Here is a 17,228-nt window from a genome sequence, read left to right on the forward strand (position 1 = left end):
TATTATCTGCAGAACTGAGTGATTGGATGTATGAAAAAGGAAAAATAATCCTTTGTCTCTAAATGAAAATCCAAATCCATAGTGTTTTTCTGTTTCTGTTGAATAGTTTTCACTTTTGTAGGTCCTGCTCGACTTCTGTCATCTTTGTAATATTCCATTTTGGTGCATTTCTTTGTTGTTTGTTGTTTGTTGTTAGTTACCTCTTGGAAAATTTTTTTAATACAGGACACTTAGGGGGTAAATTTTCAGATTTTGAAATGACCTTAATTTAGCCCATTCATACAGGAGGAGAAAATTTCAAAATTTGCAGATTTTGAAATGACCTTAATTTAACCCATTCATACAGCCCATTCATCTCATCAGAGGATGAGATGGTTGGATGGCATCACCGACTCAATGGACATGAGCTTGAGCAAACTCCAGGAGTTGGTGATGGACAAGGAAGGCTGGTGTGCTGCAGTTCACGGTTGCAAAGAGGCGGACACAACTTAGCAACTGAACAACAAATGATTGAAAGAAAAATTATTTTTTTTCCTTAAAAAATGGAAGGCATTGTTTAGCTGTCTATTCCAGCCTCCTGTTTCAAAGGGCAGAGTCAGATACTACTCTCCTTCTCATTTTTTCAAAGAGATGGTGTCTTTCTTTTAGAAATTTTAAAGATTTTTCTTTTTTTTTCCACTTGATCTAAAATTTCACATCTAGAGAAGTCCTGTCTTAGATTCTTAACTCTGAGATGATGAGACAAGAATGAAGTAGTATTTAGTGCTTAGCTGCATGAGATGCTGTGTTTACTTGTTATACCGAGAGCTTGTGAAATGTGTTTGTTCCATAGGAGCTGGTAATAGCAGGCAGTTAACAGGCAGGACTGTGGGATAATATGCCAGTTAAGAGCACAGAATACATAAACAAAAGCCATCAGAGATGCTCAAGCTGTGAATGGTTCACTTCCCATACCCCCGTGGGAATGGGAAATACTGACATTTATAGGAGTGGGAGTAGGAGCTTGGCACCATTATCCAAGGCAGCACTGACAATACAGTGATTCTAAATTAGATTTTAATAAGGCTTTCTCACTAAAGCTTTATTCTTCAGCTTTTAAAAACTGAATCATCATAATAGTGATGATATAATGTTTGAAAAAATTTTTGACTTTAATAAATATCAAGCACTGTACTTATTTTTTATCTTTTAAAGATATTTCAACATCTTTTATTTAAAGATAATATTCCTTATTTTTTCCTATTTAGCATTAACAAAGTATTCCTCAGGTGGTGGTGGTCTCTCTCTTGTAGATGAGGACATTGATGCTCTGTAAAATGAGTGGCAAAGGCAAGATTTAAATTTATACCTGTTGGGATGCACATTGTGATGTTCTTTTTTTTTTCTTTTTTCATCGTGTTGTTCTTAACCACAGCTATGGTAGGCCATCTACCAATGTAATAGCTGTTATGTGCAGTGGAAGCTCATGGCCAATAGGCCAATTTATATTATTTTGCTCCAGTCTCTGAAGTATATTCTGACTAGAGTTAACTGTATTTTTCCTAAATGCACTCTGCCAGTTGTGTTTGTTACTGTCTTTATGTTGCTTGAGTAAATAAACTAATGAGATGAAACAGTGTTTTGAAAGTAAGTTGGATGCATTGGAAAAATAGAACTTATTGTTAAAAATAAATTTCCTTTTGAATCTTTTGTAGGTGAGACAACTCATAAAAAACTGGGGGTTATAAGATAACTGTAATTTGGCATTCAGGTTGTTCTGTGTTTGTTTTTAGGTTCCTGCTTCAATTTTGAGAATCTGAAACTTGAAATTACAGTCAATTTATTTGTGATTTGGTTCATATGAGACTAAGAAGTTAAAACTCCAGTCAAATGAAAAGACCTTAGCTCTAAGTCAGAAATGGATGTACACTTAAACAATTTTAGTTAAAATATCACATGCCCATGCCAAGTCACTTCTGTTGTGTCCGACTCTTTGTGACTCCATGGACTGTAGCCCGCCAGGCTCCTCTGTCTGTGGGATTCTCCAGGCAAGAATACTGGAGTGGGTAGCCATTCCCTCCTCCCACACTACAGGCAGATTCTTTACTATCTGAGCCACCAGTGAAGCCCTAAAATATTCAGTGCACATAAATATTCCTGTTTTAACTTTGATCAGTTGACCAACTAAACGGTCTTCTGCTGAACTGTAGTACAGGGCTGCCAGAGGGCCCTTGTCTTTAAACGGCCAGATAATAAATATTTAAAATTTTGCAGACCATAAGGTCTTGGTTGCAGTTATTCAGCTCTGCCCTTGAAGACCAAGAGTGGCAGTAGACGATATGTAAACAAATGCGTGTGGCTGTGTTTCATTAAAACTTTATATAGAAACGTAGCCTCTTGGCTAGATTTGACTCCTGAGCCTGGCCTCTGCTCTGAAATTATAATTCATAAAGTTTGGAAATATTTTGAACATTTTTAGTGTCCTTTATAATGAACTCTGAACTTTCTATGTGGTGAATGGTTGTGTTGTGAGTTAGGTCTGGGATTTCTGAACAGAGTGTGAACAGAGATCCCAGTAGATCCAAAGTGATCTTGGGGTTCTTTTACAGTTTTTTCATGGTTTGAAGGATCCTGTGACACTTTATGGTACCTCAGGGTTGTTTGTTTAGCCTCAATGTGTTTGAAAATCATGTTTTCTCTGAGGTCTGTTGATAAAACTCGGCAGCAGTGAGTAGATTGAAATCCTTGGAATTGTATAATACCTCTGATCTAAACAGACTGGAGTTTCTGCGGGCCATGGGCACATAGTATAAACTTGGAAGAATAAATTTTACTTATGTGTGTTCCAAAGGTTTTAGCATTCTACTGAATCATATACAAAGATGTGCTAATTGGTTAGCTGGTGTTCAGCATATAATAAAATCTAGAAACTTTAGACCTGGAAGCAGCCCTTTAGATCTAGCCCACTTTTGTATAGGAAACTGGTGCCCAGAGTTATTAAGAGACTTGTCTTAAATCACTTGGCTTAATAACAAATCATGGAAAGATCGTTAAGAGGCTGATTACCTCCATACCATCTTGTCTTTCAGTAAGTACAGTCAAATTGCACTTTTCTAGGACACGTTTTGTGAGTGTGTGTCCCAGAGCAGCTACTTAAAAGAAAAGTTAATTATTTATGAATGTTATTTTTAATATTTTCTGTAGTGATTATAAAAATGCCCTCCAAATTGTTTGAGTCATTCCACTCACTTGCAAATAGCTTTTAATAGCTTTTAGTCTTTCATCTTACAACTAGTAATTTTTTTGACCATAATGTAGCTTTTATTTATCCAAATGTTCATGATTAGGTCCTTTTTACATACTCTGATTAACTGACCCAAATAACTGAAATTCATGTTTCTAAATGATGGCTAAGGATTTCTTTAAAGACCACATTTAATATGTCCACTCCGTAATCATACTTTTATATGTATATGTTAATTAGTAGCCAACTGTTATCAAACTACAGTTGTAGATTTTGAAAGCATTTTTTTAAATTTATTTTTAATTGGTGGATAATTGCTTTATGATGTGTTGGTTTCTGCCATACAGCAACAAGAATCAGCCATGAGTGAGTGAAGTCGCTCAGTCGTGTCCAACTCTTTGCGACCCCATGGACTGTAGCCTACCAGGCTTCTCCGTCCATGGGATTTTCCAGGCAAGAATACTGGAGTGGGTTGCCATTTCCTTCTCCAGGAGATCTTCCCAACCCAGGGATTGAACCTGGGTCTCCCACATTGTAGGCAGGTGCTTTACTGTCTGAGCCACCAGGAAGAATCAGCCATACCTATACATATATCCCTTCCCTCTTGAAAGCATGTTTAATAAAACCAAAATGGTTGATTTATAGATTTTATATTTAAAAATTTCTACATACTATATACATTACCATGCTTGCATTAACTCTTAATATATAGGCTACAAAATCACTTTAACCATAAATAATAGAAGCACCTAGATTTATAATAATATTGTGAATAAATTCTAAAGCCCATTTTTTTCAGTTGAGAAGCTGAAGAAATTGTTACTGTCACCTCTGAATTAGTTTAGATATATTCCTTTTTTTCTCCAAACTCAATATTCCCTGAAAGAATATGTTTATGAATTCTGATACTTATTATTCTGGGTGTTCTTGCCTCTCCATGTCTGTGTCTTCAGCCTTAGTGAACTTCTGAGTGCTGTGTGATAGAGGGGTAGAACCAACTTCTCTGCTTCTCTCTCGCACTTTTTTTTTCTTTTTTTCCTTTACTAAGACCCCTGTAGACCCAGAATCCTGTCTGACTCTTGTTCTTCTTTCTTTTTTTAGAACATTTTTCTAAAATGTTCTTTCTTTCTTTTTAAATTGAAGTACAATATGGGAGCTAAAGGAATGATGGTTAAAGGTTGCTGTTTTTTGTTTGAATTGCAGATTTGACTCAGCAGATGTTTATCTCCTGCTCTGAGTCAGGCAGTGAATTTAGTTAGTCCTGGGGAATCCCTGGGGAATAAGCCACAGTCTGCTCTGATAAATAGTCACAGATACTTCTTTAATCTTAATTCAGGGTGCTGTAAACCAAGCATTGTGTAATTTAAGGGAACAGTTAGTTAGGAGAGAGAGACTTCCCAGAAAAAAAGACATTTGGGAATGAGAAAAGGGGAATGTACTTTCTAGCTATTATGAACATTACATGCAGGAACAGAGACTGGAAAAGCCTAGGGTTTGTTTGGGGAATTGCACCTAGTTCATCTGACTAAATATATAGTTGACCCTTCAACAACCTAGGGGTTGGTGGTGCTCACCCTTGGCTTCGTCAAAAATCCACATATAACTTACCTACTTGGACTTCTGAATAGGTGATTCCGCATCTACAGATTCAACCAACTGAGGATCAGGAAGTACTGTAGAATTTACTATTGAAAAACATCCTCTTATAAGTCGACCAGTGCAATTCAGATCCCTGTTGTTTAAGGGTCAACTGTAGAGGCACTGAAAAGTGAATGGGAAGTTAATTTTTTGTCAATTATGAAGAGTCTTACGTGCCATGCTAATTTAGGGCTTTATCCTTGGTTTCATGGGGAATCACCAAAGGTGTTAAAGCAGTAGATGAATACGATTTTTATTTCTGCTTCACTTAGGAACTGCAAACTCAGCTGTCTTTAGGGACCAGGCACGTAATATACATGTGAAGCTGCCAGATGACAGCAGGAGATGGTCAGGTGCACAAGACTGTTGCCTTTTCTGTTGAGTCGCTCAGTCGTGTCTGGCTCTCTGTGACCCTGTGGACGGTAGCCCACCAGGCTCCTCTGTCCATGGGCTTCTCCAGGCAAGAATACTGGCGTGGGTAGCAGCCATTCGCTTCTCCAGATTCCTACACGGTTGATTGTCAAATGATAAAGGCGTGTTCATTTCAAGTTTTACTTGAGAGTATAATCTTCCATTCTCAACCTTAATTTAAAGCATGCTTATGGTACATAGTATTTGTTGAAAATGGTCTAATTCCTCCATGGGTTTGAGTGTTCATCTTTGAGACCTTCAAAACTAGGTACTTATTAGTTTCACTTTCCTGACAGACTGCTTGGCATTTGTATATGTCTATATCTTTCTATCAAACCACCTTGTTGTTATCTTCTCAGTTTGCACTAAAGCCTCTTTAAAGGAAGCCATGAATCCATATTGTATATTCTGTAAGGCTGTTGCTGAGGGTGTTGTGCCTTAGGAGAGAAAATATTGCTGTTCTCTTTATCAAGACTGGCAAAATTTTCTCTCTGAATTTAATGCCAGCAAAAGTGAGTTTTGTCTCTTTGCTTTTGCTCTTTCTCTTAAATTACTGGTTTGTTTTGATATTCTGGACACCGAATTGTGTACTGTGGCCTTCCCTATTTGTTTTGGCTGCTAGGACTTTGAGAATCACATTGATAATCAGAAGACAGTTGTAAGAAAAAAAAAAAAAAAACCTTGTATAATTTTGCTGTGAAAATACATCTTTCTCTTGTTTTTACTATTTTATTTTACTTTTACTTTAATCCCTTTTGTCAAAATGTTTTCTCTAAAATTGTATTTACTTTTTTAGGTAACAGCAGATATTTTTTAGTAATGAGCTGTTATAATTCAAATATCAGTTGTTTTTAAACTGACCTCTTGAACATTAGGGCTTCCCTGATGGCTCAGACGGTAGAGTCAGCCTGCAATGCGGTAGACCCCGTTCGATCCCTGGGGTCGGAAGATCCCTTGGAGAAGGAAGTGGCAACCCACTTCAGTATTCTTTCCTGAAAAATCCCGTGGATGGAGGAGCCTGGCAGGCTAAAGCCCATAGGATTGCAAAGAGTTGAGAACAGCTGAGCAACTAACACTAACGCTGGAGGATTAAAGAGGAAGAAAATCAGATTCAATCACATATCCTAAATGTATAACTCAGTACATTTTTACAAAGGGAACATAGTAATTACTTCCCAGAAATAAAAACAGAAGTAGAACATTTCTAGGACCCTAGAAACTTCCTTCATGCCTCATTCCAGTCATTATATTACCAAGGTAACCACTGTTGTGGTTTCTGTCACTAGCGTTATTTTTGCCTGTTTTGAACTTTATGTAAATGGAATCATGCAGTATGTACTTTTTAAACTGACATCTTTTGTATTATGTTTTTGAGATTCAGCTGACACATTTTCATTGCTATAGTATTTTATCATATAAATAAATATATCCCTTTAATTTTTCATAGACAGTTGAGCTGCTTCAAGTTTTTGCCTGTTACAAATAATGTTGTGAGGATTGTGTATGCATTTGTGATAGATAGACCTGGAGTAAGTGTGTGTTGAATTTCAGGAGGTATTAATGGTTCCAGAGAGGTGGTGTCACTTTTCCCTTCTCCAGCATTGAGTTGAGCGTTTTATTGTTCTACATTCTTGCCAACATTTGTTGATGTTGTTTTTAATTGTTTAAAAATAATTTTTGCCATTCTAGTCATTTGTTATAGTCTTTTTATAGTTTTAATTTGCATTTCCTGAATGCCTGAAAGAGTGCATATTTATGTTTATTGGCCAGTTGAATATCTTCTTTGTCAAGTATTTAAGGCTTTTACCCTTTGTTTTTATTCTGTTCTGTTGATCTGTTAATGTGTTCTTATAATAAGTGTCACACTGCCTTATTGCTGTAACTTTATAGTAAGTTATATATATATAACTACCTATATATTACATATATATGTAGTCTACATATATATAGTCTACTGTAGTAACTATTTTAGTATGTTTTACAGCATTGTTCTTCAGGGTTTTCTTGACTAGTCATAGCCCTTTGAGTTTCCACATAAATTTTAGAAGCAGCTTGTCAGTTTCTCCATTAAACAGCCTACTGGCTTAATATTAATAAGAAATCCGTTATTTTAAGATATCATTTTTGTGAGAATTGCTATCAGTTATATTAAAGATTTTAGTCTGTTTACATAGTATACCTCTGTGTAGTTGTCTTCTTTATTTTGGCTCTGTTTTGTATTGTATATTCTTTATTTGATTTATTCCCAGGTATTTGGTTTTTTGAAGCATATCTTTAAAAATTTCATTGTCTAATTCCTTGTTTTTGATATATAGAGATTAGTTTTATCTTTGTTTTACTTTTCATCTATATTACACATATTATCTTTAAAACTTGCTATCAGTATTTAATTCTTAAATTCTTAGTTTTATCTATAAAGTCTTCAGGATTTTCTGTCCACACAATACTGCTGCTGCTAGTGATGACTCTTATTTCTTCCTTTCTAATTTTTTTCCTTTTGTTTATTTTTCTTGCCTTATCGTACTGTCTATAGAATCAGCACAACTTAACTGCTCATACTATTGATTTGTCATTTTAAGTGTTTATTCATCTAGTTTGTCTCTTTTAAAGATTGACACACCTAATTCTGTTTTATTTAATAGTGAACTGAATTCAAAGTTGCAAGATACTTTAGAACAAATCGAGGTAAGAAGGATTATATCTTAAGGTAAACGACTTTCTTTTCAGAGGTTTTTGAATAGCATAGATGTATCTTACGTTTTGACTTCCATATTATTACCCGTGTTTGTAGATCACTACCCTTTGTGTTTTTCATTTGGAATGTCTGTTAATATTAACAGACTTGATCAAGTTAATGTTAATTTACTCATTCTCTCAGTGATACTTTTGGAATTGTAGGGTCTGAAAAGAGTATTTGAAAATATTACCATATCTACAAAGATTCCTAAACTCTTAGTTATAGGTGTGTTCTCACATAAACTATAGGCAGAATATTTACCATGCATCAGTTATTTTTTGATTATCAACTATTTCTCCTTTTTAGCTTACTGAGTTTAAGAATGATTTTTTTAAAATTTTATTAATTGATGATAACCCTCCTAAATTCATAAACCTCATAATAACATCTCATACAATTCCTCAAACGTGTAGAAACTGGAAATGAAAAGCTATGTCATTGTGAGCATAAAGTCTTCCTTAGCAATCTTTGTAAAGCAGAGGGTTCATTTAAATACATTTAATAAGAATTATTTAGTTTCTTCTGAGATTTTATTTTATTGTTTTCCTGATGAGAGTTCTTAGAAAGGTTGAGGCTAGACTTTCAAATGACCTTTGTGAAAGTAGTTTTTGATCATAAATGCAACTATTTCCATAGTAAGAATGATAATTTATTTGGTAAGCATAAATAGAATTATTTTGAAAGTCCCTTAAGTAAATAATCACCTGATTTCTTTCTTTCTTTTTTTGGGGGGTGTCACCTGAACATTTTAATAAAGACTCTCTTTTGAAAACTCTTTTCTTCATTCTTATAATTAAAATGAAATCATTGAGATAGAAACCCATAAACAAAGTGGATATACTTAGATATAAAAAGGCAATGCCTTGAGGTATATACTTTTAAGTCAATGTAGTTTTGTTGAGAATTACTTTTCAGTGATTAAGAAGGGTTGTTTTATTTTTCAGTAGCCCTACAAACTCAGTTCATATAATTACACGATTTTAGTTGATGCTTGATGAAACATAAAGCTAAGTAAAAAATAAAAACTAGAATTCCTTTAGAGACTATTATAATTATTTTGTGTCCCTAGAAACACTCGGCAAATTTTTTTTTAAAAATTCACGTATTAATAACATCTCAATAAACTTGAGTATAGTTGGTAATAAGAATTATAATTTATTCCCTGGTGGTTAGGACTTGGTGCTTTCATTGCCATGTTCTGGGTTTGATCCCTGGCTGGGGAACTAAGAGCTTGTAAGCAGTGTGGTACAGCCAAAAAAAAAAAATTCCGACTTATGTTTTTAATTAAATTTGTTCTTGACTATTCAATCCAGTGTGATAGTAATGTGTTTAGGTATTAATTACAAGTGAGGAATTAGTCTTAATATTTTCTTACTACCTTGAAAACATGATTCCTTAACCACCTCTCACTTTCTCTTTTAATTACATAGGAACAGTTGGATGTTGCTTTGTCCAAAATCTGCAAGAATTTTGATATTAACCATTACACCAAAGTTCAACAAGCTTATCGACTTCTTGGAAAAACACAGGTAAGTTTTAAAAGGATTTTTTTTTTCTTAATCAATAATCTGTTGCTCTTCCTGATTGCTTAAGTTTGAATATTATTAATGTCGTATGCTTAAAAAGTTTCACTGAAGAAAGTAAATTTTTATGATGTGTTAACAATGGTAACAGGATCGCATAAGCTCAGAGTGTGGGTAGTGTGATTAATACATTACTGAGGTCTGTTTTAAACTATGAAGTGTGTCTCAGGTTTAATATTTTCATCATTTCCTGTAGGTTTTTTAAAAAATATACTATAATTCAGTGGGTGAGGACGTGTAGTCTCTTTTACCGCAGTTCTTGGTCCTGAATAAGACCTTTTAAGGTTGGAACCTCATGGTTCCTAGATGGGCCAGCGTGATTCCCTCACAGTGGTCTGTAAACTTTTGTGTATTGTGTACATTTGTTTTAAAACAGGTCTGTTTCTTTTATCAGAGTTTTCAAAGGATTCTGTTACCCCAGAATGTCCTCACTATTCCCATATTGCATGCCTTTATCTGTTCTTACTTCTCAGGGGCTTTCTTGAAAAGCCTGAAGTGGAGGCCATAGTTTGAAAGTTAATTACATCTTCTGCATATAGGAGTATACATTTTTCTTGAGAACATCAAAACATTGATGTAAATTTTTTTTTCCCGTAAAATGTAAGTCTCTCTTATTAAAAGGAAATGTAAGACTACCAAGCTATTTACATTGTATAATGTGAATAAAGAAATATGGTTATTTATTGTACTTAATTAGTTTTGATATTTTTAGATATACCTAGGGAAAATACAGGAAGGAAGACATGTGGTAATTTTGAGGGATATGTATTTTCAAAGGTCTTTAAGCAACTATAACTTTTAATTTCCCCCATTAGATGAATTCTTTCTCTCATTAAATATTTATTGTTGCCAACTATGTGCATTGCTCCAGGCACCTGGATATAACCCCTCGTGTATCTCACCTTCTAGTTTGGGAGACAGACATTAAAGAAAGAAAATCAGTGTAAGGGTACAGAGTGATGCGAAGTACTGGTTTGTATGGGATAGTCAGGAAAGGCTTCTCTGAGAAGGTGACCACTGAGAATCCTGAGAATGAAAGGATGGCAGAGGGAATTGAAAGGTGTGATTAGGAATGACATGTTTGGCAAACTGGGTACCAGTCTTAAATATGGAGCAGTGTTTATGATTCAGGTTTATCTGTAGTGGTATCATGTTGTGGTTGTTTGAAGGGTTAGCTGCAAATAATCAACATTTATAATTCTGTGAATAATAGTTATTTGTGCTACAGGTAAAATTGGTAAAGATTGTTTCCTATGTTTTTCAAATCTGTTTTTTTATTTTAGTAATTTATTTTAGTAATAGGTGATAATGTGCTTTATTTCCATAGACAGCAATGGATCAACTTCATATGCACTTCACCCAAGCCATTCATAACACCGTGTTTCAAGTTGTTCTTGGCTATGTGGAGCTATGTGCAGGAAACACAGATACAAAATTCCAAAAGTTGCAATATAAGGATCTCTGTACGGTATGTTGTAACTTAATTACTGTTAATATGAATCTCTTTTAGTTTTTAAATTCATATTCCACTTTTCCCAGAGCCTACTATCAGAAGATGTCACTAAAATAAAAACAAATATATTTGCCAAAAGTTTTTTTACTCCTTTGCTCATAGAGAAACTGGAAGATTCAGTCACAGAAACAGTAAAGGTTGATGAGATGGTACCTATTTGTGGAGTATAGTTGCTTCTAAATGGACTTTCTACCCATTTAAAGCTCTTTTTACCATTCTGTCTCAGGCTGTGAATTCTATTCTACAGTGGCATGTAGGGTGCTTTTGAGCAGTCATCTTTGCTGATTTTCCTTACATTTGTTCAATCAGTCTTTTCATGTACATAAATGCTGTTTCTGTCAGCATCTGTAACCAGTTTTTCTTTTTCATTCTTCAAGAAGCATAGATCTGCAGGTAATATAATCCACAGGTGGGAAGTGAACTGAGTTGGGTTCCATTTTCACATTGTTCCTTCTGGTGGATTGATGTACGTATGGGAGGAAAAGAGAATGATGAACATCTAGGAGAACGGTGGTGTTTCTTGCCTTTACAAGGAAACCAGGTTTGCAGTGGAAAATCATGATTTCTATTTGATACATGGGGTCGCAAAGAATCGGACACGACTGAGCGACTGAACTGAACTGAACATTCAAGTGGACTTATTGAGGCAGTTGAATCTAAAAAGATCAGAACTGAAGTTATAGGCTGGGGACCATCAGCATTTAACTGTATTTTAAGCCATGGTATTGGATAAGAAGATTGGGGAAAAGGGTGGAGAGAAAAAAGACATGAGGGCCTTGGGCCTGTGACGTTCAGAGATTGGGTGGGGAAGAGGGCCCAGTAGAAAAGCCGAAGAAGGAGCAGCTGTTAGGGGAGGAGGAAATCTAGGAAATTGTGTCGTCACCTCAGCTTACAGAAAGAAATGTTTACGGGACAATCAGCTATAAACCTATGTCAGATGCTTCTAAAGAGTCTGAATAAGTGGTCATAGAACTGACCTCTTGACTTGACAATATGCAAGTCATTGTTGACCTTGGTCTCTTTAAGTCTAGCCCAAGAATATCTTATGTCTCTGACTGAGAATTTCTTGAGTTTTTTCCCTAATGTCCTCTAGAGAACAAAAGTTCTTAGGAAGTAGCTATCTATTGAGTTAGTGTGAAGTTAATGTTCATAATGATTTTGTCAAAAGTTCAGGTTATATGTCCATTGGTAACTGGGGAAATACTCTCACTTAAGCGCCAACAAATATTCCAGAAGGTTGTGATTATGATGATAGATTAAGGATTAAGTTAATAAGGACAGTGGATGTTTGTTAATATAGGTTAAAATGTCTTTTTAAAATCACTTCATAAATCACAGGCACTATCTCACAAATCTTATGATCAAGTGTGCAATATAGTTGCATAGTTCTATTTTAAATACCCAGTTTTAAGAACAGCCATTGTTTGATAACTTTCAATGATTTTGAAATGTATCATTTAAATTTTTCTTAGGTTGATAATATACATTTTAAAACTAAATATCCAAAAAGTCAATTTTACTTTTTGATTCTGTTAGTGTTGCTATTACAAATAATTGGCTTAAGTGGTAAAGCAATTTATTGCAAGTTACTGATTTTTCTGTTAAAGCAGAAAATAACTTTTAATAATTTAAAGTAAATATTTTTAAACAAATCAGACTTTTGTTCTTCAGTCTTTTTTACTTTGGTTAAATCTGGTATGTCTGTATGCCTGTAGTGTATTTTGTTACTATTAAACTTTTATATGCCATTAAAAGTCCTCTATGCTTTTATATAGCACAAAGGTGAAAGCTGTATTTAGCTTATACATTTTTATGAACAAAAAATTTGTTCTTAAGATGTTTACCATAGCTTTTTAAGAATAATTTCTTTTGCTTTTTCCTAAAAGGCTATAAAATAACCTTTTGAGGTGTCTGTGTATATTTAAATTATCAGATAACAAAGCGCTTATCTTTCTTGATTTCATCTCGAGTAAGTGCTTATTAAAATTACTCCAGAAACATTTGGTACTTCTTTATAAAGTTATCCATATTTGTGTGATAGTAGGTGATATATATATAATTAAATTAGGGGAACAACTGCTTTATTGGTCCGTTAGTGCTCAGTCATAGAAAACAGCCGCCCTACACCCACACACACACAGAGAACAGCAGGTATGTACATTTTTACTCATCTAACATAGTTGTACATTTCTGATTTATACTCAAACTGTGCTGAGAGCATTAGTTGAAGTAGTTTTAGGTGTAAAGTGGTGAGGCTAGTATTGAATGTTAACGATGCATTCATGGAGGCCTTTCTTTTGAGGAACAGATTTAACAGAATTAGGTATGATAGGGTCTTTAATGTTGAAAGAACAGACATAGAAGACCTGAATAATGACATGAAGAATATGATGCCTTTTAAAGTGGCCCACTTTCTTTGGCACTATTCTTGATAAAAAATTAAGGAAGTTTAGAAATTACCTAAGGCCTCTTGCAAGTATGTAAGTCAGTGTTGTTGTAGGCAGACAGGAATGTGAACATCTCTTATAACCCTAAGTTTTAATTTTTTCTATAATATTGAATGATATTGGACCTGTTTAGCCCAGGTAAGTTAGGAAGAAATTATCCATATCAGGTTTATTTATTTAGTTTGGTGGAAAGATGTGTACTTCTAGTTATATAAATAAAAGTGGTTAACTCAGGAGAGGAAAAATAGAAGGAACTCTTAGAAGTTCAATAAGCTGATGAAACTTAAATATGTTTTCCTGGTGAGAACACATATCAATGACCTTGCATGGCATAACTCGGGCAAGGGAGGGGATTTGTGAAGGAGCCTTATATTAGAATGTATGGTTCTTAATTTTTCCATATATGGCACTCGGGCATCATTTTTGCCCTGATTAAAATGAGCTGATCCTAATTACTGAGGATATACCAGCTCAGGAGCATACGTGGCAGTGAGCACTCAGCTAAGAAAGAAGCAGCAGAGCCCTCAGGGCATGCATGCAGGGTGTCGACGGGAAGAGTTTGCAAATGAGGAGGAGGGTCCCAGGCATTTGGGCAGTGGTTGGTTTTCTCTGTAGAGCAGCAGTATTTTCAAGGAAGCCTTTACTAGTAGATAAATATTTAAATATAAGAGTAAAAAAATAAAAAATGGTACACTGATTGAGTTGAGAGAGGGATAGAGTTCCTATAAACAGGGAAGCATTTTCTTTCCTTTAAATGGAAAAAGATGAGAGATGAAGAGAGAATCATTTGCTTGTGCTCATTCACAGTGTTATTTTAAACCACTCATAGATGTCTTTCTATTACTAAAATGGGCTAGAATGGAATTGAACTCTTTTTTTTTTTCTTTTTGGATATTCCTTTACAAAGAAGCCTGGGGCAAAATTCATGTTCTGTTTTTATTTTCTTTGGTAAGCAGAGATCTTCAGCATTCTTAAGGGCAGCAGCATACTGTCCTGTTGGGAAGTGTCTGCCCTTTGTGTCCTGTTACCATTGCTCTATGTTTAAAAGTTGAGTTGACTTTGAACTTTTCTGAAGTCGTTTTGCAGTTGAATGTACTTTCTTTACTAAACTGTGTTTTCTAAATGACTAAAAGTACAGTTTTTCTTTGTATAGTTTATCTTTCAGTCTTGTTTTGCTATTTATCTTGAATGTCTCAACTTAAGAGTTTTAAATCAGTAATTTTGGCTCTTTTAAAAAATATGTACATAATCTTGCAGCACAAATGATGGAGTACTACTTATAAGGAAAAGTTTGAAATGAGAATTGCATCACATTCATTTCTGGCAAGGGCCAACATAAAGGGGATAGTAGTCAATTTATTTGATTAAAAAGCCTCTTTGTGATTGCATTTATCAGTGCGTTGATGTACCTTGCATGTTTACACCAGTTTGTGGAGAGATTTAAAAACATCAAGTGGAAGAAGCTATTTCATGACTTTGTAGGGAAACCCTGTGTAGATTTTTTGAAAGTTTATGAAGTATGCATCAGTTTTTTGTCTTTTTTTAAGTGTTGTTAAAACATTTTTATTTTGGCAGACTCATGAGTTTCCATGGGGAACTTATTTCAAGATATTAATTAAGGTGTTATTGATTAATTTTATAGAGCTGGCTAAGCTGGCTGCATTTTCCCAGCCTTTTTTTAATTGTTCATTTCCAAATGATTTTATTGAGTTTTGAGTTCTGTTTTTGAAATGAACTTGGCAATGTAATAATACTTTGGGGGGAAATGTAGTGTTTCTTTTAGAAAAAGCTTTCTGAAATAATTTCAATATTTATTTTCACTATCTGGCACATTGGAGGTGTTTAGTAAATGTTTGTTTAGTATATTGGATTGAACTCATTGTCTCTAACTTGTGTAGTGTTGACTTAATCAGGCTTCAGATTTGATTGAGGGGAGAAAAGACCAACATTGAGTGCTTTCTCAGTGCCATGTAAGTTTTAAAAAACTTTTTATTTTATATTGAGGTATAGCCAGTTAACAATGTTGTGATAGTTCCAGCTGAACAGCAAAGGGACTCAGCCACACATACACACGTGTCCATTCTCCCCCAGACTCCCCTCCCATCCAGGCTGCCTCATAGCACTGAGTAGAATTCCTGTGCTGGATAGTAGGGATACTTGTATACTTCTACAAGTTCCTTCAGGTACGTACTTTACAGAAAGACCAACAAAAGGCTCGTCCAATGTTCCATTCTTCTAGGTTTTAAAATTTTCATTCTCAGAAGTAATACCTTTTGGTACTGAATTGTAATGATAAGCTGCTAGGAATTACCATCATATTGTCTTGTTGGCAAGTACAGAAAAGTGAAAACGGAAAGTAAAAATTAGTATTTCTGCATGCAAAGCTGGTTCTTTTAATGTATATTAGATAAGCAAATAGCTTTTTAAAGTAGGATTATGCTGTACATGCAGATTTATAACATTTTTTTCCCACTTGCTATGTTATAAACAATTTTCTGTTTCAGTAAGTATACTACTCACATACCTTTTAGGGCTTGACAGGACTTCAATGTAAGAGATCCTGTGGATTAATTACCCAGTTTCTTATTCTTCAATATTTATATTATTTCCAGCTTTTATCATGATGAACAGCACTGTAGTAAATACATTTAAAGCTAAATCTTTGCATAGATCATTATTTCTTTAGGATAAAGGATGAAGAACAAAATTGCATTGTCAAAGGCTTTGCATTTTTAAAACTTTGGTTTATATTTCCAAAATTGCCTTGCAGAAAGCATGCTTCAGCTTAGGCTTCTCATCAGTAGTGTCTGCTCTTACCCTTTCCCGTGTGTACGTGAGTGCTGAGTATTTTATATTTAATAGCTTAATTGTCAAATACCAGAAGATAGCATATCAATAACAGTTTATGTTGTTTTTCACTCAGGCATATTTAGCATCTGAAGGAAATTAAACGGGGGCATTTCCTTGATTGTTGAGGTTAATTTGGTTGATTTGGTTGGATAAATGAGTGAACCTTTCCTTTCTTACTAGAGAAACCTTTCCAGTTAGAGGAATAATACTATTTACTTGAGTGCTTTATCAGATTAGCTTTAAAATACTCCAAGAATTCAGCTGTCAGATTTATTCATATCAAGTGTATGTAGCACCCAGTCAGTTTTTTTATATGAGTTAATTGGTTTCTAAATATTTAAGGTAAAATAAAAAATAAATTTTAGTACTTTTAAATATTTAAAACTTAATGACCAGAAGATAAGTAAAGGAAGTTTATCCATCTCTTCCTTTTTCCCCACCATTTCCTCTTTGGACTGTCAGGAACTGTGAAAGATTGAAATTTTATCCTACTTGCAGACTAACAAGGTAGTCTGTTAATTGTTTCGTGGGTGCTAGTAGAAGATGCAAGATTCCACTGTCTTAGCACTCTGACTTAGTATAAACCAGTTCCCTTGTCGTTGGTGGTGGTTTAGTCACGAAGTCATGTCTGACACATTGCAACCCCATGGACCATGGCCCACAGGCCCCTCTGTCCATGGGATTTCCCAGGCAAGAATATCGGAGTGGGTTGCCATTTCCTTCTCCAGGGGATCTCTCCAACCCAGGGACTGAACCCGTGTCTCCTGCATTGGCAAGTACCTACTTTATTACTGATCCACCAGGGAAACCCTCCCTTGTCATTACC

The 17,228-nt window shown here is 34.8% G+C and overlaps 1 protein-coding gene across 1 annotated transcript in view; it reads left to right on the forward strand.

Moving 5' to 3' along the window:
* The window catches only part of VPS50 (VPS50 subunit of EARP/GARPII complex), a 120,683-nt gene that overhangs the window by 34,809 nt on the left and 68,646 nt on the right, over positions 1 to 17,228 (forward strand). The window contains exons 10-12 of the mRNA XM_061164911.1: positions 7,915 to 7,957; positions 9,440 to 9,538; positions 10,920 to 11,060. Coding sequence (XP_061020894.1) covers positions 7,915 to 7,957; positions 9,440 to 9,538; positions 10,920 to 11,060 — 283 coding nt within the window. The remainder of the gene's footprint in view (positions 1 to 7,914; positions 7,958 to 9,439; positions 9,539 to 10,919; positions 11,061 to 17,228) is intronic.

This window comes from Dama dama, chromosome 18 (genome assembly GCF_033118175.1).
Source record: "Dama dama isolate Ldn47 chromosome 18, ASM3311817v1, whole genome shotgun sequence".
In the NCBI taxonomy this organism is placed as follows: Eukaryota; Metazoa; Chordata; class Mammalia; order Artiodactyla; family Cervidae; genus Dama; species Dama dama.